This window comes from Eimeria maxima, genomic scaffold (genome assembly GCF_000499605.1).
Source record: "Eimeria maxima Weybridge genomic scaffold, Emw_scaff868, whole genome shotgun sequence".
Taxonomy (NCBI): Eukaryota; Apicomplexa; class Conoidasida; order Eucoccidiorida; family Eimeriidae; genus Eimeria; species Eimeria maxima.
Window position 1 is genome coordinate 1 of NW_013566823.1, and position 15249 is coordinate 15249.

The 15249-nt window shown below is 54.7% G+C and overlaps 2 protein-coding genes across 2 annotated transcripts; both read left to right on the forward strand.

Moving 5' to 3' along the window:
- Window positions 1-1539: 1539 nt before the first annotated feature.
- On the forward strand, window positions 1540-6525 carry EMWEY_00044700 (hypothetical protein, conserved; the record flags this gene model as incomplete). The annotated part of the gene is made up of 1 exon (XM_013482950.1): window positions 1540-6525. The coding sequence occupies one exon, from the start codon at window positions 1540-1542 to the stop codon at window positions 6523-6525; it is 4986 nt and encodes a 1661-aa protein (XP_013338404.1).
- A 1359-nt stretch (window positions 6526-7884) lies between these two features.
- On the forward strand, window positions 7885-11740 carry EMWEY_00044710 (hypothetical protein, conserved; the record flags this gene model as incomplete). Its single annotated transcript, XM_013482951.1, has 8 exons — window positions 7885-8084; window positions 8222-8478; window positions 8722-9921; window positions 10102-10245; window positions 10561-10634; window positions 10952-11048; window positions 11262-11387; window positions 11622-11740. The coding sequence occupies 8 exons, from the start codon at window positions 7885-7887 to the stop codon at window positions 11738-11740; spliced, it is 2217 nt and encodes a 738-aa protein (XP_013338405.1).
- Between the last annotated feature and the right edge of the window lie 3509 nt (window positions 11741-15249).

Consider the following 15249-nt stretch of genomic DNA (forward strand, 5'->3'; position numbering starts at 1 on the left):
GCCCCCTTCCCCCGTGGGGGGGTGGGAAAAGGAGGGGGTTAGCTGTGTACAGCAAAGCCACGTAAATTCGCATATTCCAGTGTCAGAAGGAGAAACAGCAGGTAACAGCTTAGACTGTTCCTCCAGGTGAGTCTGCTGCTTCTAAAGCAACAGCTGCCCCTGTAGTTACTGCTGCTCCTGGGAGCTCTCTATGCGCCTAGCTATATATGGGTTACATTTCCTGTGGAATGTACCACTGAACAGCCCCCAAATGTAGTGCACAGCCGTCCTAAGCTGTGCCTATTTACCTTCTAATAACGTCTTGCTTCCTAACTACATACTAACTACCCAACTCCCCAGGGGCCAATACTTAAAATTCCAAATCACGTTCGAGTCTCTTTTATAAACAAGGGAAGTTCCCAGAATAATAGAACTGTGTCCGGAACTGGCCCCGGTCTTTACAGGGGATCAGTGCCCGACCTACAAGATGGCGGGGAGATATCAACAGCGACGACACAATCAGGTGCCTGACCTATAAAATGCTATCCTCCTAAATGTCCTATTCACAGGCAGAATACTCCTATAAAATAATGACTGTATTTATTTCTCCATTTAGACCTCTAAAGTCCTATCTGGTACCCAAGTAATGACTAAGCGTTTCGCTACACAGCCGATATGGGTGACTACTGGCTGGATAACCCTAATAAGCTATGACTCTATCTCCGAGACCCAACTCTTAGAACATTTAGCAGTATTAGTTCCTATTCATAGTTAATAATGACTTAATCCTAAATTATTTAATATTTGTTCTCTTTACAATCAATAAGCCACTAGAGATCACATCAGAGCCACATTGTAGTGCCTGTGCACTACAGTGGGCGCTCCCATATATCGTTGCAGGAAGCTCCCCGTGTTGGGTTTGTTGCCTTTGTCTGCGGGGTCTTTGTAAGCTCTTAAGCCAATTTAGATGAGGGAAAAAGCATTTTTGCGGAAGGAAAACGCCAGACAAGGGCCCCAAGGCACTGCCGCCTCTCAACCCGTCGCAACAACAACCGTGGCAGCCGCCGCAACAACAACAGGAGTAGGGGCTGGGTAGCAAAGGAAGGCCTCGGTGGTAGACGACGTTTTAGAATTTCATGGTGTCTATGCTGGGTTACTTGCTCTCGCAGCTGTTTTCCTATTCCTGCTTAGCAGAGAGGCAGCAGCACAGATTGTCTTTTTGGCGAGTTTTGCTACTGGCTTCAGCGGCAGCGGACGCGTTTGTGCGTCGGCACAGCAGCTGACTTGCTGTTTATTGGGCTTCGGCATTGCTAGTGTGGCAAGACCTTCTGCAACATCACCAGTAGCAGTCTCAGCAGCAGCAGCAACGGTAGCAGCAGCGATTGAGGCAACAGGCCCAACCTAGGAGCTGCTGTCAAAAACCGATTCATTATCAACATCCCAGTAGCATGAATACTTCTTCAGCTCATTGTTTACCTCTTATGTTTCTGAGGACTCAGTAGAGTTGCTGACGACCTCAACGGTGGGCCATAACAGGGGCTTGAAAGGCCCCGTGCGGCCATGCCCGAACAGCAGCAGCTGCAGCAGCAGCAGCAAGAGCGCCACAACCAGCAGCAGGTGCAGGTGCAGCAGAAGAAACAACTAGATGCTGGTGATCCACGCGGCCTCACGGCTACAGCCTACAGCAATCATTTGCCAGAGCCGCAGCAGCAGCAGCAAGAGCTTCGTGCAGGGGACTATGAGGCTTCTCAGAGTGAGAAGCTTGTGGAACTGCAACAACACCCCATGCAGGATGGCGCAGAGCGGCACCAGGAGAAGCAAGGGGAACAGCAGCAGCAGCAGGTGCTGCGTCCTTGTGTCCGCGTGCCTCCTCCCTCCGGCGGGGGTTCTGTTTGTGTTGATGTGACGGTTGTGGGCTCAAGTATTTCCAGCACTCTTATTTGTGCTGCTCTTAGCCGAAGGGGATTTCTTTGTCTCCTATGCGAACCCTCTATGACATATGGGGGCCCCCATCGCAGCATGCGCCTTGAGGAGCTGCTGCAGTGGGCAGAGGGAGGGGCCGGGAAGGGCCCCCCATGGGACCCTTCATTCTCCCCAAGGGGCCCCCCGTGTGGCCCCGACGATGAAGAAAGGAGACGATCCCTCAAGAAGGGGCTGCCGCCTTGTCCCTGCTGCTGTCATGACACTGAAGCAGAAAGGGGACCGCCAGAGAGCCCTAGGGACACCCCAAGGACCAAGCAGGCAGCAGTGCACGAGGATACATCAGGAGTGGACACCCCATGCTCTCCTGGAGGGCCAAGGAGTCCCCGTCATCAGCAGCAGCAGAGAGGCGGGCCCGACAGGCCTGCTTCGTTGGGGAGCGGTTTAGGGTTTGCCCGCCTTCTGAGTGCAACAAGACACAGCGATGTCCCCACTGCAACAGATCGTCTCCGCGGGAGCCCCCCTCCTGGTAATGGGGATGCATGCGCTGCCCCAGGGGGCCGCGGTGGCGGGTCTTGTGGTGGGGGTTTATCTGGGGGGTCCCCTGGAGGTGACCCAGCCGGGCCCTCTGGAGGTGATCCAGCCGGTGCGGGCCCTTATGAGCCCCCTGGTGGGGACAGTTTTAGACCTTTTAAGGGGGCATGGGGCCCCCTTGGGGACGGGTTTGAGAGGCGGTGGTACTCCTTTGGGCCCTTTCTTGAGCCTGTTGAGGGGCCACCGGAGGAGGAGACACTTGAGGAGGAAGGAGGAGACACTGAAGAGGAGACAGAGACAGATGCAAGCAGCACAGACTCAGCATCCACGGATGCTACAGCAGAGACAAGCTACACAGCCACCACAAGCAGCACCACAGATACAACACAAACGTCAAGAACAAGCAGGCATACCCAAAGACCTCCGCCTCTGCTGCAACCCACTGCTGGCGCAGCTGCTACTGCTCCCGCTGCAGCTGCTGGTGCTTCACCTGCTGCAGGTGCGGGACAGTGGGGAGAGGGGCCTGTCAGCAGCCCCGCTCCTTCGCTTCAGCAACCATCTGGGGACTCTCCCGCTGTCGAAGGTTTGCAGCAGCAGCAACAGCCACTGCTGCTGCAGCAGACTTCCAGCTCCCACCACGACCCACTGACTGCTGCGCTACACTGTCGCAGACCCACCGAGATGCCGCTCTCTGAGCCCGAGGGAGACCGTAGCACCAACCCACTGGTTTCTCCCGCAGACGCGCTGTGTGGAGCACCAGAAGCACAAACCGGAGCAGCTGCTGCCTCACCGGGAGCAGCAACAGTGGCATCCACAGCCGCCGCAGATGCAGCAGCAAGAGCAGCGGGAACGGCGGGAACATCAGCACCTGATGTGGGCCTGGCAGAGGCTGTCGAGGTGGCAGCTGCCGAGGCTGCGACGGCAGCAGCCCAAGCAGCTACAGCAGCAGCAGCTGCTGCTGCGGCGGATGCAGCAGCAGCAGCGGGCGAGCCTCCCGGCAGTGTGGAGGCACAGCGGCTGCAGATGAAGCATGAGCTGATGGCGGAGGGCTCGCGCTTCTTGATAGACCTCATGCCCAAGTGTATCTACACCTCGAGCGACATCATCGATGTGCTGATCGAAAGCGGAGCAGCCAGGTACTTGGAGTTCAGGAGCTGCGACGCAGCTGTACTGACAGCAGAGCTGCAGCAGCAGGATGACGAAGAGGCAGTGGCAGGTTCGGTCAGTTCGCAACAGCAGCACGGATCCGGCCCACAGCAGCCTGCGCGGGGGCAGCAGCCAGAGCAGCAGGAGCACCAACAAGACGGCCAGAATGCTGCTGCTGATGCTGCTTCGGCAGTTGTAGGTTTGAATGCATATATTGCCGCGGTGGCTGCCGCAGCAAGGGGGCCTCCACATCTCGGGGCCCGCACCAGGGATGCCTTTGAAGTTGTTGCTCCTGTAGAGAAAGTTGTATTAGAGCCTACTCCCATGAGCAAGAGTCAGATATTTCTATCTTCCTTGCTGTCTCTTGCAGAGAGGCGAGCTTTAATGCGTTTTGTTGCTGCTTTAGGGACACCTAAGCCTACCACTGTCAGTGCCCCCTTCGCTTCTGCTGCCGACTGGAGGCCCCTAGGCCGTTCTGCTGCATCTGCAGCAAACGCAGCAGCAAACGCACAAACAGGAGGAGGAGCAGCAGCAAACTGCCAGGAGGGAGACTGCTGGGATTGTTACCTCGAGAAGCAGGGCCTAAACCCTCACCTGAGGCGGTTGTTGACTTATGGGGTTTGTCTGTGTGAGGAGCCGTTGTTGCCCGCGGCAGCAGCAGCTCCCGCAGCAGCATCAGCAGCATCAGCGAGGTGCAAGGGCGGTCATATTCGTCGCTGGACTGTCTCTGAGGGGCGCAGTCGGCTGCAGCTGTTTGTCAGTGGTTCTGGGCTTTATGCATGTAAGGGAGCCCCCTTGCTGTACCCTCTTTACGGGTCTGGAGACCTGCCTCAGGCCTTCGTACGCTCCGCAGCTCTCAGTGGGGCGCTCTGCATGCTGGGAGCTGCTGTTGAGCGGCTGCAGTTCGTAGCGCCCCCCCGCATGCCACTGCAACAGCAGCAGCAGGGACACCAGCAGCTGCACCAATCCAAAGAGCAGCAGAAGCAGCAGCAAAGTCAGCAGCAGCAGGAGAGCCAGTTTGAAGCCGAATTAAACGGGGAGGAGGATGTAGACGAGCTGTCAGCAAGGCTGGAGCGCAGCAGCAGCGGCTTGGTGCTGCACTGCAGCAATGGCGAGCGGATCCATACAAAGCTGCTGCTGTACGAATCTGGGGGTATCCCTGCCCCTAACACGGAGCCCCTTATCCTGAGGAGACAGGCTCAAGCCTTCTGTCGTCCATTCTATTCAAGCAAGCAGCAACAGCAACAGCAGCAGCAACAGGTACAGCAGCAGAAGCAGCAAACGCAGGAGACTAACAGTACAAACGCCACGGAAGGTGGTGGGAGGAACACTGCAAGTGCAGCACCGCCTGCAGCAGCAACATCATTCGTAGCTAAGAAGGTCAATGCAGCAGCAGCGAGAGGTAGTGAGGCATCTTCAGTCTCAGAAGAACAAGATACGCTAGCTTTAGAAGCAGCAGCAGCAACAGCAGATGGGGCGCCAGCAGCAGACGCAGCACCAGCAGCACAACACGAACCACCAACAGCACAACACGAATCACCAGCAGCACAACACGAATCACCAGCAGCAAACGGCGCAGGAGGAGCAGCAGACGGAGCATCAGCAGCTGCAACAGCAGAAGGAACAACAGCAATACGCAGCAACGAGATATCGACCCCCCCTTCGTGCTGCAGGCTGCTTGCAATTTGCACTGAGCCCGTGTTGGGTGGGCCCGGCTTTAGAATTGGTGTTGTTGTAGCGCGCGCAGCCTGCGGTGAGACCCCATCGCAGGCTGCCGCGGCGGCTGCTTCTGATTCCAGCTACAGCAGCAACAGCAGCAGCAGCAACAGCAGCAACAGCATTAGCAGCAACAACAGCGGCAACAATAGCAGCAGCAGCAGCAACAGCAACAGTACCAGCAGCAGCAACAGCAGCAATAATAGCAGAGGCAGCAGTAACAGCAGCAGCAGCCAAACTGAGGCGGAGGTGCCCGTGCATGTGCTTCAGACAGACGCTGCATGTGCTGTTGCTCCAAAGGGGTATTTCCTTTTGTACCTTTCTCATGTCTGTTCTGCTGCAGTTCGATGCTGTAGCGATGAACCTCTTGGAGAGCAGCAGCAGCAGCTAAAGCAGCAGGAGGTTTCCCCACCGGCGCCGGCTGCCGCCGTATCCGGTGCATGCGGGTGCTGCAGCAACGGAACAGGTCGCCCTTGTTGTGTTGGGGGAGGAGGACAGGAGTTAGCAGCAGCACGGGGTGCACAGACAGCCAGCTGCGGTTGTGGGGTTGATGCGCATTGCTGCACTGTGCTGCTGCGGGCACTTAGGGGCCTGCTGCGGTCAGCAGGAGGCCTACGGACTTGTTACTTTCTCTGCTCCTTTCGTTACACCCAGCAGGTTGCTGGTGCAGCAGCAGCAGCAGCAGCAGCAGCGTCCGTAGTAGTGCCGCTGGGACTTCCTACTGCACCATCACAACAACAGCAACAGCAAGAACAAGAGCAGCACCAGGCGCAGCCAGATGCAGCGGCAGCATCAACGGTGGACGGTGCAATAAATGACGGCAAAGAGACAACTGCATGCGAAGGGGCTGATGCAGAAGCAGGAGGAGCATCAACAGAAGTCCGAGTTGAAGGGGATCAGGATGACGACCCAGAGTTGCTGCTGCTGGAAGGAGCACAGACAGGGGGCAGCAGCAGGCCGGTGTTGCCTGCTGCCGCAGCTCCCTGTGGGGTCTTGTCTCTTCCAGATGCTTGCGTTGCCCCTTGTTTTACGCTGCTGGAGGAGTGTGACAGTGCACGGTTACTAGTGCAGGAGCTGCTGCAGCAGCAGCTGCAGCCAAAGCAGCTCATTATCCGGGGCCCCCAGCAGTCTACCGACGAGTTAGATGGAGACACAGGAGAGCTTGATGAGACGTTAAAACAGCTAACGGACCTCTTGCATGCGCAACAGGGAACACCAACCCCACTTTAGTAACACGCCACTACACACTGAGGCTGACGTGGTCTCCGATCTCCTGCTGCAGTAGGGAGACACACGTCGCCCCTTCAAGCTGTTGCTGAAGGGACGTCTCCGTGCAAAGGGCCCGCAGGAAGCCCTTAAGGAACCAAAATAGGTCAGGGCTGAGGCAGAAATGCTGCGAAGGGTTAAAGAGCAGCGGCTACAGCAGCGGCAGCGCGAGTGCGGCTGCTGCTGCTGTGCCCAGTTAGAGGCAAGGGCCCGTATTAACTGACAGCTGTCTTCTTCTATGAATACCTATTTATATATTTATTTATAGATGTTATTATTAATTTATATCCATTTATTAACATTTTACCAACGAGTAGATGGGGAAGGCAGGCGGATGTACTCGCCTTCGGTGTACATTCACAGCAGATGGGTATTGTATTCGGGGTTGCAAAGTGCAGCACGAGTCTTGGATGTTGCTGCTGGTGTCTAGCTGTACTGGGTGCAGCCAACCGTAGCTACCTGCAGCCAGCCACGGCTACTGCAGCAGCTAGCCAGAGCTAAGGGTAGCTAGCTATGGAGGAACGTAGGGACACACAGCTAGCTAGGAAGTGGGGTTGCAGCGTGAGGTGTGTTGGTAGGCAGCAATGGTGTCTGCTTAACTGTCTCCTTTCCTTGAGGAAGGGACAGTAGGAAGCCTGCAGCAGCGCCAGGAGAGTTACTAGTACATTGAAGCAACACCAGCGCAACGAGCTAACACTAGACCCTAGATGTCCCCTTTGTAAAGGGAAAAATAACCCAATCCCTTAAAGAAGCCTTACATAGGGGAAGAGAAACTGAAGCAGCAAGTAAGAGGCAACAGTAGCAGCAGCAGCAGCAGTAACATGTCACTTCAGAGGGGGCCCCACCGAGCGGTGGCCCCCTTCTCTTCCTCACGTGGCTGCTACGACAGCTGTATGGCTGCAGTAAAAGTTTCACATTGTGTCCATTTTTGTGTTTTGTTTGTTACTGGATGACCTTTAATAACCTGAGATAGCCAAGGGGACCCTCCTGCTCCCTCGGTACCCTCCTTTAGGGGGGCCCCCCGAGGCCCCCTGAACAGCTCCACGCAGGGGTCTTTACTCCGAGTTGTGGGTTTCGCATGCGCTTTTTGCTGCTTCTGCTGCTTCCGCAGTGGAGGTCTCAGCATCCCAGGGCCTAACGAACGCTGCTGTTGCTGAAGAGACAACTTTCAGGCTGCACTGTCCCCTTGGGGGCCCCTGCGTAGCTGGGGGCCCCCAGCTAGCATAAAGGCTACATTGTGGAGCTACAGGCTCGACTAGGGGGCCTCGAAGGGTGCATGCAGGGCCCCTGGGGGGCCCTTCCTTTGCTGCCCAGCTGCCCAGCATGGAAGTGCAGGCCTTAGAAGGGGCCACCCTAGAACCCAAAGGGGGGCCCCTAAACCCTTCTGACATCACAGCAGCAGAGGGGCCTCTTAAAGAAGGAGACACCCAGAAGGGCTATGAGGGCCCTCCCGCAGGCCAGGTATTGGATTTGCCAAATGTATTCTTTGCTGCAGTGGAGATACCCGGCAAGGCTAAGAAGACGTAAGCCACTGCTGCTGCTTCTGCTGCTGTTGTTGCTGCTCCTACTGGCGTTGCTGCTGCTACTGGTGTTGCTGCTGATGTCGTTGATGCTGCTACTGCTACTTGTGTGGCTGCTGTCTGCTGATGCTGCGCTGCAGCGCGACAGTGCTGCGCATCTTAGGAGGAGCTGAGGCGGCTTCTCGGAGTTTGGCATTAGAAGATGGTGGAGATCCCCTGCTGCTGCGTCTAGGATGCAGCAGCAGCAACAACAACAGCAGCAGCAGCAGCAGATGGGGACACATCCCTGCCTCCCGTCAAACTACTGCAGGCATCCTCTTAAAGAGAAGAGTCCGAAAGTCCGGGGCTGTCGAGTTCGTCCCTCTGGGAAGAGTCCTGCAGCGCTATGTCTTCACAGGTGCTGCTTGTTGTTGCTGCTGCTGCTTCTAGTGCCGCTGCTGCTGCTGTGTCTAGACCTGCCGCTGCTGCTTCTAGTACGGAGCCTGTTGCTTCTAGTACCGCTGCTGCTGCTATCTCTGCTGCTGCTGCTGCTGCGCTCGCTGCTGCTACAGTAGTGTTCTTGCAAGTGCAGCTGCTACGGCAGCTGCCGTTGCTGCAGCTGCTATATCTGCTGCTGCGTGTGCTGCTGCACTTCCTTCAGGCCTTGCGGACTTTTACTTCATCCCTCCACCAGGACACCGCGGAGAGGAGACACTGGAGGCTCAGGTATTGGCTGAAGCGCAGCGTGCATGCAGCAGTAGTAGTAGCAGCAGCAGCAGCAGCCAAGGATCCCCTTATATACCCCCTCCCTTCTTCTTTAAGGGACAGGCGCCATTTCCTTACAAAGTTGAAGCCCCAGCACCCCCTGTCTTTGTTGCGGAGGCTTCCACCGCGGCATGCATGCAGCTGCAGCAGCAGCAGCAGCAGCAGCAAAAGCGTCAGCGCTTGCAACAACAGGATGAGCAAGGGCAGCAACAAGTACCGCAGCACCAAGAAGGGCAGCTGTCGGGGGAGCAGCAGGAACAGCAGGAAGACCTGTTGGATGGCGGATCAAGGCACGGCACCAGCAGCACGGCAACTGCAACGACGGCACTGGAAGCAGACGAGACAGCAGCTGCCGCAGCAGATGCTGCTGCAGATGCTGCTGCAGATGCTGAAGCAGAAGCAGCTTCAGCTGCAACAGCAGGAACGGCACAATCTTCTGCTGCAGGAGAAGGCGTTGGCCTTTCAGTTGCTGCAAAGGCAGCAGCAGCACGAGCCGCTGCAGCAAGAGCAAGTCGAGCACCCCGCTTTATTCCTTCAATATCAGCAGCAGCAACAACAACAAAAGTAACAGCAGTAGACGCATCAGAAGACACATCAGGGAGGAAGCCAACCCCTGCAGCAGCAGCACCAGGAAATACTGCTGCTGCCGATGCAGAACCTTCTGCTCGAGAGGTCGCTGCTGATACGAGAGATGCAGCAGCAGGAGCAGCAACAGGAGCACCTGCTGCTGCTGCTGCCGATGCAGAGCATGGTGTGGCAGAAACACCAGCATTCACCCTATCCGAACCTGCTAACGATGAAGGACCTGACTTTGCTGCTGTCTCCCTCTCTACAGCGACAACAGCAGCTAGCAGCAGCAGTAGTAGCAGCAACAACAGCAAGGAGGAAAGCTCTGCGTTTAACGCCGTGGGCCGCATAGGCGATGAGCAGCTGCCCGTAGCCCCTCCGCCTGCAGCATCAAAGGCATTTGCAGGTGTTTTCCTGTTGCTGCTGTTGCTGTGCCGGCTGCGTTGTGGCTCTCTTGTTGCGACTGCCGCCAATACTGCTGCTGTTACTGTTGACACTTTTGCTGTTTTCGTTGTTGCTGGGGTTGATGGTGCTGCTGTTGCTTGTGCTGCTGTGGTTGGTTGTGGTGGTGTTGGTGCTGCTGGCATAGTGTGGCAACAGGTGTTGCTGCAGCAGCTACTGGAGCGTCAGCATCTGTTGTTCTTCCTGCGGCTGCTGCATGGTATATATGTATATGTATATGCGTATACCTGCTGTAATTTTGTTGCAGATGCTGACTTGCTGCTGGCTCTGGAGAAATTGCTGCAGCAGCAACCCGTGTGGCTGCGATCTTCTCTTGATGCTTTGTTGCCGCGTTCGTACACTGCATGGAGGAAGAAACCTGCCTATGCTAAGACTTGCTTCCTCTTTGCAGGTGCTGCTGCTGTTGTTCTTGCTGCTGCTGTTCCTGCTGCTTCTGCTTGCCCTGTTGCGGCTGCTTGTGTTGCTGGTCCTTGTGCTGCTGTTGATGATTTTGGTGTTGTGCGTGCTGGTTTAAAGTAGAGAAGAGTCCCCGCAGCAAACAGTAGAGCGCCCCCATAGTATCTGCAGCCACGAGACGTCGGTGTGACTTGCTGCCTAATTATTAACTTACTTGCCATCTGCGAGCCGTGCAGCAGCAGCAACAGTAGCAGCAGCAGCAGCGAGTGCAGCAAGGACTTTGCTTGTGCGTGTCTTGCGTATCTGCTAGATGGGCCCTTCCGTGGCTGCCTCTGCCGCTTGGGATACGATCCCCGAAAAGACCCTGAAAGCCGACACTACCAGGTGCTTCATGCCCCGCCTCTAGAAACTCTTTAAGACCCTAAACCCTAAACCCGTAGTTCTTAACTGATGCCTTGAAAACCCCTCAACGCTCGTCCGAAGTCCCTTGGCGTTATTTCCTCATGCTGCACGTCTAAAGCTGTAAACCCCCTAACCGCAAGATTTGTTTAGGGTTTAGGGAAGCACGCTGTAAACCATAAACCCTTGACAGCCTGACACGCTCTCCAAGGTCCTATCTCCCAGCACATAGGGAAGAGAGGCTGCGCGATTAAAATGTCAGTGGGCTGGGGTTTGGGGTTTACGGTTTATGGTGTGTACAGACAATTGACTTTAGGGATCCGTTTTTCAGGGCCACCAACTGGAAGGCCGCTGCTGCAGCAGGGGCCCCACCTCCTGGTTCGCGGCAGCAGCAACGAGGTAGGAATGGGTGGAGATACTTTGCTGCTTCTTGTGCTGCAGATACAGCAACATAATCCCAGCTAAACTGTGCAAGCCAACAGCATTAACGAAAACACCAGCAGCAGCAGCAGCCGCTCTAGCAGTAGCAACAGCCACGGCAACCACAGCAGGAGCTGCTACAGAAGGAGCCTGTAGTGTGGTAGGTTGGGTCTGCTTTTTCCTTGCGTGCAGAGGATGCATTCCTTGTCCCTCCTTCTCGCCCTTCCCAGGTGTATCAACTGTGCGCTATTCAAGACCCTGACATCCGTCAGCTGCTGCAGGAGGCCCCTGCGCTGCAGGTCTTCAGCAACGAGACAGGTGCTGCCTTGTGCTGCTACTAGGGCTGCTGCTGACGTTTCCAGTGATACTGCACCTTGCCTTGCTGCTTCTGCTCTGGGTGTCGCTGCTGCTACTGCTGCTGCCGATGTCGCTGCTGTTGGCATCAGTGTTAGTGAGCCCCTGGGTTTGCAGCCGGTGCTGCTGGTGCGGTTTGCTGCAGCGGGAAAGGGACATAGAGTGACGGTAGCAGTGAGGCGTTGTTGTGTGTCGCAGGGTGGCATCATAAGGAGACTCTCAAGACCCTGCGCGCCCTCATGGCCCTTAAGAGCAGACGCATGCGCGCGGCAGAAGGCGACCAGCAGCAGGAACAGCAGGAACAGGAGCCGCAGTAAAACCTTACAGCTGCGACTCTTGGCTTTTTTGTGCGCATGCAGAGCGCTGTCTCCGCATGCCATGCACCTACTGACACCAGATGCAATAAGAGCAGCTGCTCCTGCATACTTCAGTAGCAGCAGGAGTAGTAACAACAGCTGCTGACGCTGTAGCAGCAGCAGCCACAGCACATGATTGGACTGTATAGCCACTGTTTTTGAAGGCTTAATATTCCCTGGCAGTGTAGTCTTTTGTATTTTTTAGACAATGTTATTGGTTGGGGCTGATTCTTGGGGGACAGCAGCAGCTTTCTCGCACCTGCATGCAGCAGTTGCTACCTGCCACACAGGCCCTAAGGGGACTATCTTTCTCCTTTAAGTGTCTCCTTTTGTCTCCTTGCTGTTGGCTCTGTGAGTCCCCAATACTGTCTTCTTTGCGCTGAGTGTTTGTGTAGTTGCCAAGACGGGGAAGAAGGCAAACATGTGGTGGTGCGTGTAAGCCCTTAAATGCCCGTTTGCACGCATGCGTTCATGGATGCGTGCATGCAAAGATATATGCATGCATGTTTGCATGCATCAACGGGCACAGGTGCATTCGCGTGCAGGGGCTATAGAACAGACTGGCTATCCCTTTTCAATTCAGATGAGCAGCACAGCCCGGCTGCAATCTCTTCTTGCTGTTTCAAAGGGAACGCACAGCAAAGGAGCGCATGCAGCGCGAGTCTAGCTAGCCAGTCAAGCACCTAGTTCCCATGTTAGGTGGCCATTAAGGGACAAGGGACCAGCTAGCTAACTAGTTAGTTAACTCGCTAGCTAGAGAGAGACCTACATAGGTCGGTAGGCGGGTACCTACCTGCCTAGCTCAATACTAACCTAAACAGCTAGCTAGCCGCACACCCACATAACTGCCTACCTACCTAGCTTGCTACCTACCTCGTTCGTTGGCTCATTACGTAACTAGCCAGTTCGTACAAAAAGTAACCACGTCCATGCCTTTTCTGCAGGCTGTTTCTGTTTCATGGGAAAAGGCAGTGGGGCACCACCAAGAAGCAGCACCCAGATCTAATGGCTGGCCATGAAAGGAATGGGGGCAAGCACAAGTAGACAGCCCGAGGACAGGGGTCCCCAGGGCCCCCCGGAGCACAACGTGCGAATCCTTCCGGCAGTTGCTCTGGTATACACACACTTGAAGTCCACGCATACATCCACCGGCTCTCTTAAGACCCCGCCAACTGCCTCATTAGGCCAAGCGCCAAACCCTAAACCCTACACCCCAATCTCTGCAGTCTCCAGGATGGCGGAAGCCACCCCTACCGATGCATAACCTGTTACTGAGAGAGCTGTATCGTTCGTGGATTGTAGGGAGTTTTAAACAGCAGACGGCTGTTTAACCAAAAACCTAAACCCTCTCAGAGCGCTAAGCTCATCCACACCTGAAGCCGCTCTTAAGGGGGGCCCCAGAGCAGCTTAACTGAGCTGGGGTTCTATGGAGGCCGCAATGCTTGCTGGTAAGTAGTTGTAAGAAGGCAGCCACGGGGTGCGAATGAACTCTCTGGTGGCTGCACGCATGCATGAATCATGCATGCATCCATCTAAGTTCTTGCTTGTGCTGCGACCGTCGTAGAGAGACAGAGGGGGCCATCTGCGCTATACAGGGTCCACAGCGGAGGCCACGGGAGGCGAATATTGACAAAGTTTATTGATCGGTTTGGAGGCATAAGAAGAAGCAGCAAACAAGTTCAAGACAGGAGAATGGCTTAGGCAGATGGCTGGGTGCTGCCCAGTTCTCCAAGATCCACCTCCAAATCTTCCTGGCGGCGGGGTAAGCCGTGAGTAGCAATGTATCCTCCTGCTAGAAGAAGAATCAACAACAGAGTGAGCTTGAGGGTAGGCGACATTTCTTTGTGTATCTTGCCGAGGGTAGCACGAGTTGGAAGGAAGGTAGGTCCAAATGTATATTGCTGCAGGTGAGGCAGGTTGTCCATAGCCTCTGGTGTTAGGTTAAGTCCTTCCTGTACTTCAGAATCCGAATCTTCACGGGCAACTGCCTGCCCTGCAACAGCTGGCTCGGGGAAGGCGGAAAACGAGAGGAGGAGGAGCAGCAGCAGCGATGCTGCTGCAGCAGACTTCACCGCATATACCATTGCGCTCGCTGCGTCCCTGTAGAACTGTTGCTGCTTCAGCGGATAAGGTCACGACGATCCCTTAGGCTGCTGCGTTTGATGTTGGTGCTTGCCCTGCAGAGGGTTGCTTGCTTGGAACCTGGGAAATAAATCAAACTCGAATTACGTAAACCGCTGGCTTGTTAATAAACACAAAAAATGAATAAAAAGATGTACTTTAAGAGTCCTTCCTCAGGTCAATTACCCCCAGTATATACCCAGGCATGCGGCCTCGTGTAAGGACAGGCCCCGATCACCCCACGACATCCAAGAGCGTCGCAGGAGGCAGTGGCAAGTTCCTTTTAATCAGAGTGACCCCCTAAGCATAGAGTCAATAAATATTGCTCTTAATAAATTATTCCCTTTAATTCTCTGTTTAATCTCCCTTTAAATGAATACATACAAACAATGATTACTTACTGCTACGCAGCCTACACAACAAGGCAGCGTTTAGATGCCTACTACCACCGCAACAAGGAGGAGGCGGCTGAGTACAACAAGAGGCTTGTTAGTTTTGTTGCCGACCCTGTATCAATGTTGTAAGAAAGTAGATCTTGTTTTATATATTTTCCCCTTGAAAAAAAGAACATTATTTCCTTATTATAGGCAGACCGAAGCTCTGGTGCCTTGTGGAGTTAGCAGATCGCAGCCACCTTGTGAGGAGGCAGAATCTTTGAGGATTACGCACGAAGTTAACAGTTGTATACAGAGCCACATCAAGTTGGTATAAACAATTGTTTGGTTCTATCTGCACGAAAAGGCACCTCGCACCAATGATAACAGCGAGGTGCGTGTATAGGGATAACAGCGAGGTGCCTATATAGTAGAGGGCTGTCCCTCTCCCCTTCGTGGTGGTTGGGCGATTGTATCTATCTCCAATAGGTACGGTACACTAATAGACCATTTATGCATATCTTAGTGGTTAGAAGTTCAACTGTATTCTTGTAAAAAGGGGTACTTCTCCATTGAGGAGTGCCCTATCTATGGCTTACCACCCCTGTACAAGCTGCCGCGAGCTTACTGCACAGAGGGGGGGGATATACCGTAGTCGAAGTATAGTTTAAGCAGGAGAGCACATAAAAATAAAGACGTACGAACCTTTACGTAAGAAAAATAACAATTGTGCACGAAGTGTAGTTCCCCGCCAACAGTTACTGTGTCCTTCTGTGCACCCTTAAGGAAGTACGCAAGTACTCCTCACTGCTGAGTCAAGGAGAGGGTGAAGATGTTCCTAAGGAATAGTTCCGACAGTGCTTCGCTCACCAACCCCCAGGGACCCACACATGGTGTGCAACATATTCTTCAAGCTTATAGGGGGAAGGGGAGGGCGAGGAGGGGGGTAGGGGGGTTCAGGGGGATAGGGTAGGG